Genomic DNA, 2,295 nt, shown 5'->3' on the forward strand with positions numbered 1-2,295 from the left:
GGCCGGAGCGTGTTAAGTGTTTTCTGTTAGAACGGTGTTGTGTTAGCGGCCCCAAAGTTAATAACTAATGATCTTTGCAACAGAAGTGAATCGATCAAAACTAACTTTAGCTGGAAAATAACTTTATTCTAGAGCTGCTGTCAAGCCAAAACAATATCTGTTACTGTAATTTCCTATTATAACTGTAAAGCTGCTTTGAAACAGTCCATTTTGTTAAAAGCGCTATATAAATGAAGGTGACTTGACTCAAAGCTAGCCTGCTATTGCTATCCTCTCCAACATTGCCTACCTTACCGTTAATACTGTAAAGCTGCAGGCTTTAAATCGTATAAAGTGTTATATAACCATGAAGTGACTTTATTTGACTAGAGGTCAGAATTTCAGAGCTCTCACATTGTTCAGAACAGATGCTTTCTTAACTGCTATTTTCTGAACTTCGCTTAGGACTTAATCCTATACTGGCTTACAAGTCACAATTCTGATTGGTATACTGTGTGCTAACTTGTGCTGTCATGAATTTTCTTGTGGCTTCAGAATCCCATGGCATTAGTCTTTATTAGTCACATGGCATCTGCTTAGCAGTAAGTGAAAACACAATGACAAGTCAGACAAACCGGAAAAGGTAGGAATATTTTGCGAATGAAACAGCTGATTGGACGAGACATCTGTCAATCAAGACATTCAGAAAGTACAGCAGCCTGTGGCAGTAGAAAGTTCGCATGTGCAAATGTTAGAGTCGTCTAATTAACTGGTTAATTTAGTGTGACTAATTATGAAAAAAAAAAAATATATATATATATATGTAATCTGCCCACCACTGTCTGGTTGGGCCAGACAAAATTGCAAAACAGCCCATTCTGATAAGTGAGAGAATGGCATAAACAAGTTTAGCTTTTAATGTGAGTGACCTGAGTTCAAATCACCCTTTTACCGATCCCATTTTTCTACCTATAGTACCCATCGCTAATCAGTTCGGAGAGGCATTCAATTTGAAAGAAAATTAAGAAAATATTTTTAAAAATTTAAATAAAGTGCCTAACATAAGCAGAGGCAACAGAAAGCAATGGGAGGAGAGAGGGGAAGAGGATTGACAAAGGACAGTGAGCCGGCCCGTGACTCAAATTTACACTTTGACAGATTATAACAGTATTTTAAATTTATTTAAACCCATTTCAATTAATTCAAGTGATTTTTCCGGAACTTTTTACTGAAGGTAAAAGTCACCGTAAACTTTACTGACATTGTCCATAATGATTACTGAGATGGCACATTCAGACGGGACTAAAATCACAGAGAAGCAGACATTTTCCTTCATGTACAACGAACCATTAAAGTAAAATGAAAGAGAGAAAGTTAATATGATTCAACCTTATTAGATAAATATTTAACAACCTGAACTCTGATTTCCTTTGTTCTAATTCCATAGATTACTGGGTTAAAGAAGTTCGGAATAAGATGATATGACAGGGTGCTTAACACGCGGATATCTCTAGGTATGGTAGGCACCCTGTAGCCAACAAATGCAACAAGAACACAGAAAAATGCCACCGCTATGACCATTAAATGTGTGCTACATGTCAAGATGGCTTTTTGGCGTGACTCACCAGAAGGAGAGCGAGATATAATGACAAAAATAACAATATAAGAGCAGATTACAAATGCACAGTCACATGATACTAAGATGAAAGCGATTGTTCCAGCCATATGGTTCTTGCTCACATCACCACAGGCTGTATTGACAACTGATGTATGCTCACAAACACAATGATAAATCACATTTGATTTACAAAAATAGAGTGGCGCAATCAGGCCGACCATCGAAGAAACACAGAGCAAGTTACGGAAAAAAAAGGACAAACAGAATATTATTGATGTTTTAACATTTACATAGTCATGGTACTGTAAGGGGAAAATAATGGCAACAAATCTGTCGACTGCCATCAAAACTAAAATTGTCGACTGGAAACAACCTGCCATATGCAGACAAAACGTTTGAACAAGACATTCATCTTTGTAAATCATATTTCTACCAAACAGAAAACTGATTAACATTCTTGGAACAAGAAATATTGGCTGTATAAACCCAAGAGCTGCAATAAACCCGATTAGAATGTACATGGGTGCATGTAACTTGCTTTCTTTTACAATCACTAGCATTATAATTGAGTTTGCGAACAACGTGAAAGCAAAGATTAAAAGAAAAGGAATGAAAAGGTATCGGCGATACTCTTGCAGATCTGTAAATCCAATCAAGTAGAGTTCCTGATGAGAGAAGTTGAATGTTCGGTCATCCAT

General features: G+C 36.8%; 1 protein-coding gene across 1 annotated transcript; it reads right to left on the reverse strand.

Moving 5' to 3' along the window:
* Positions 1–1,353: 1,353 nt before the first annotated feature.
* Positions 1,354–2,295, reverse strand: or55d1 (odorant receptor, family 55, subfamily D, member 1). The gene has a single exon (XM_077207351.1). It carries the CDS (start codon positions 2,293–2,295, stop codon positions 1,354–1,356), a length of 942 nt encoding a protein of 313 aa, XP_077063466.1.

Source organism: Siphateles boraxobius, unplaced genomic scaffold (assembly GCF_051911475.1).
Source record: "Siphateles boraxobius isolate OS27281-9 unplaced genomic scaffold, OSU_SipBor_1 6, whole genome shotgun sequence".
NCBI lineage: Eukaryota > Metazoa > Chordata > Actinopteri > Cypriniformes > Leuciscidae > Siphateles > Siphateles boraxobius.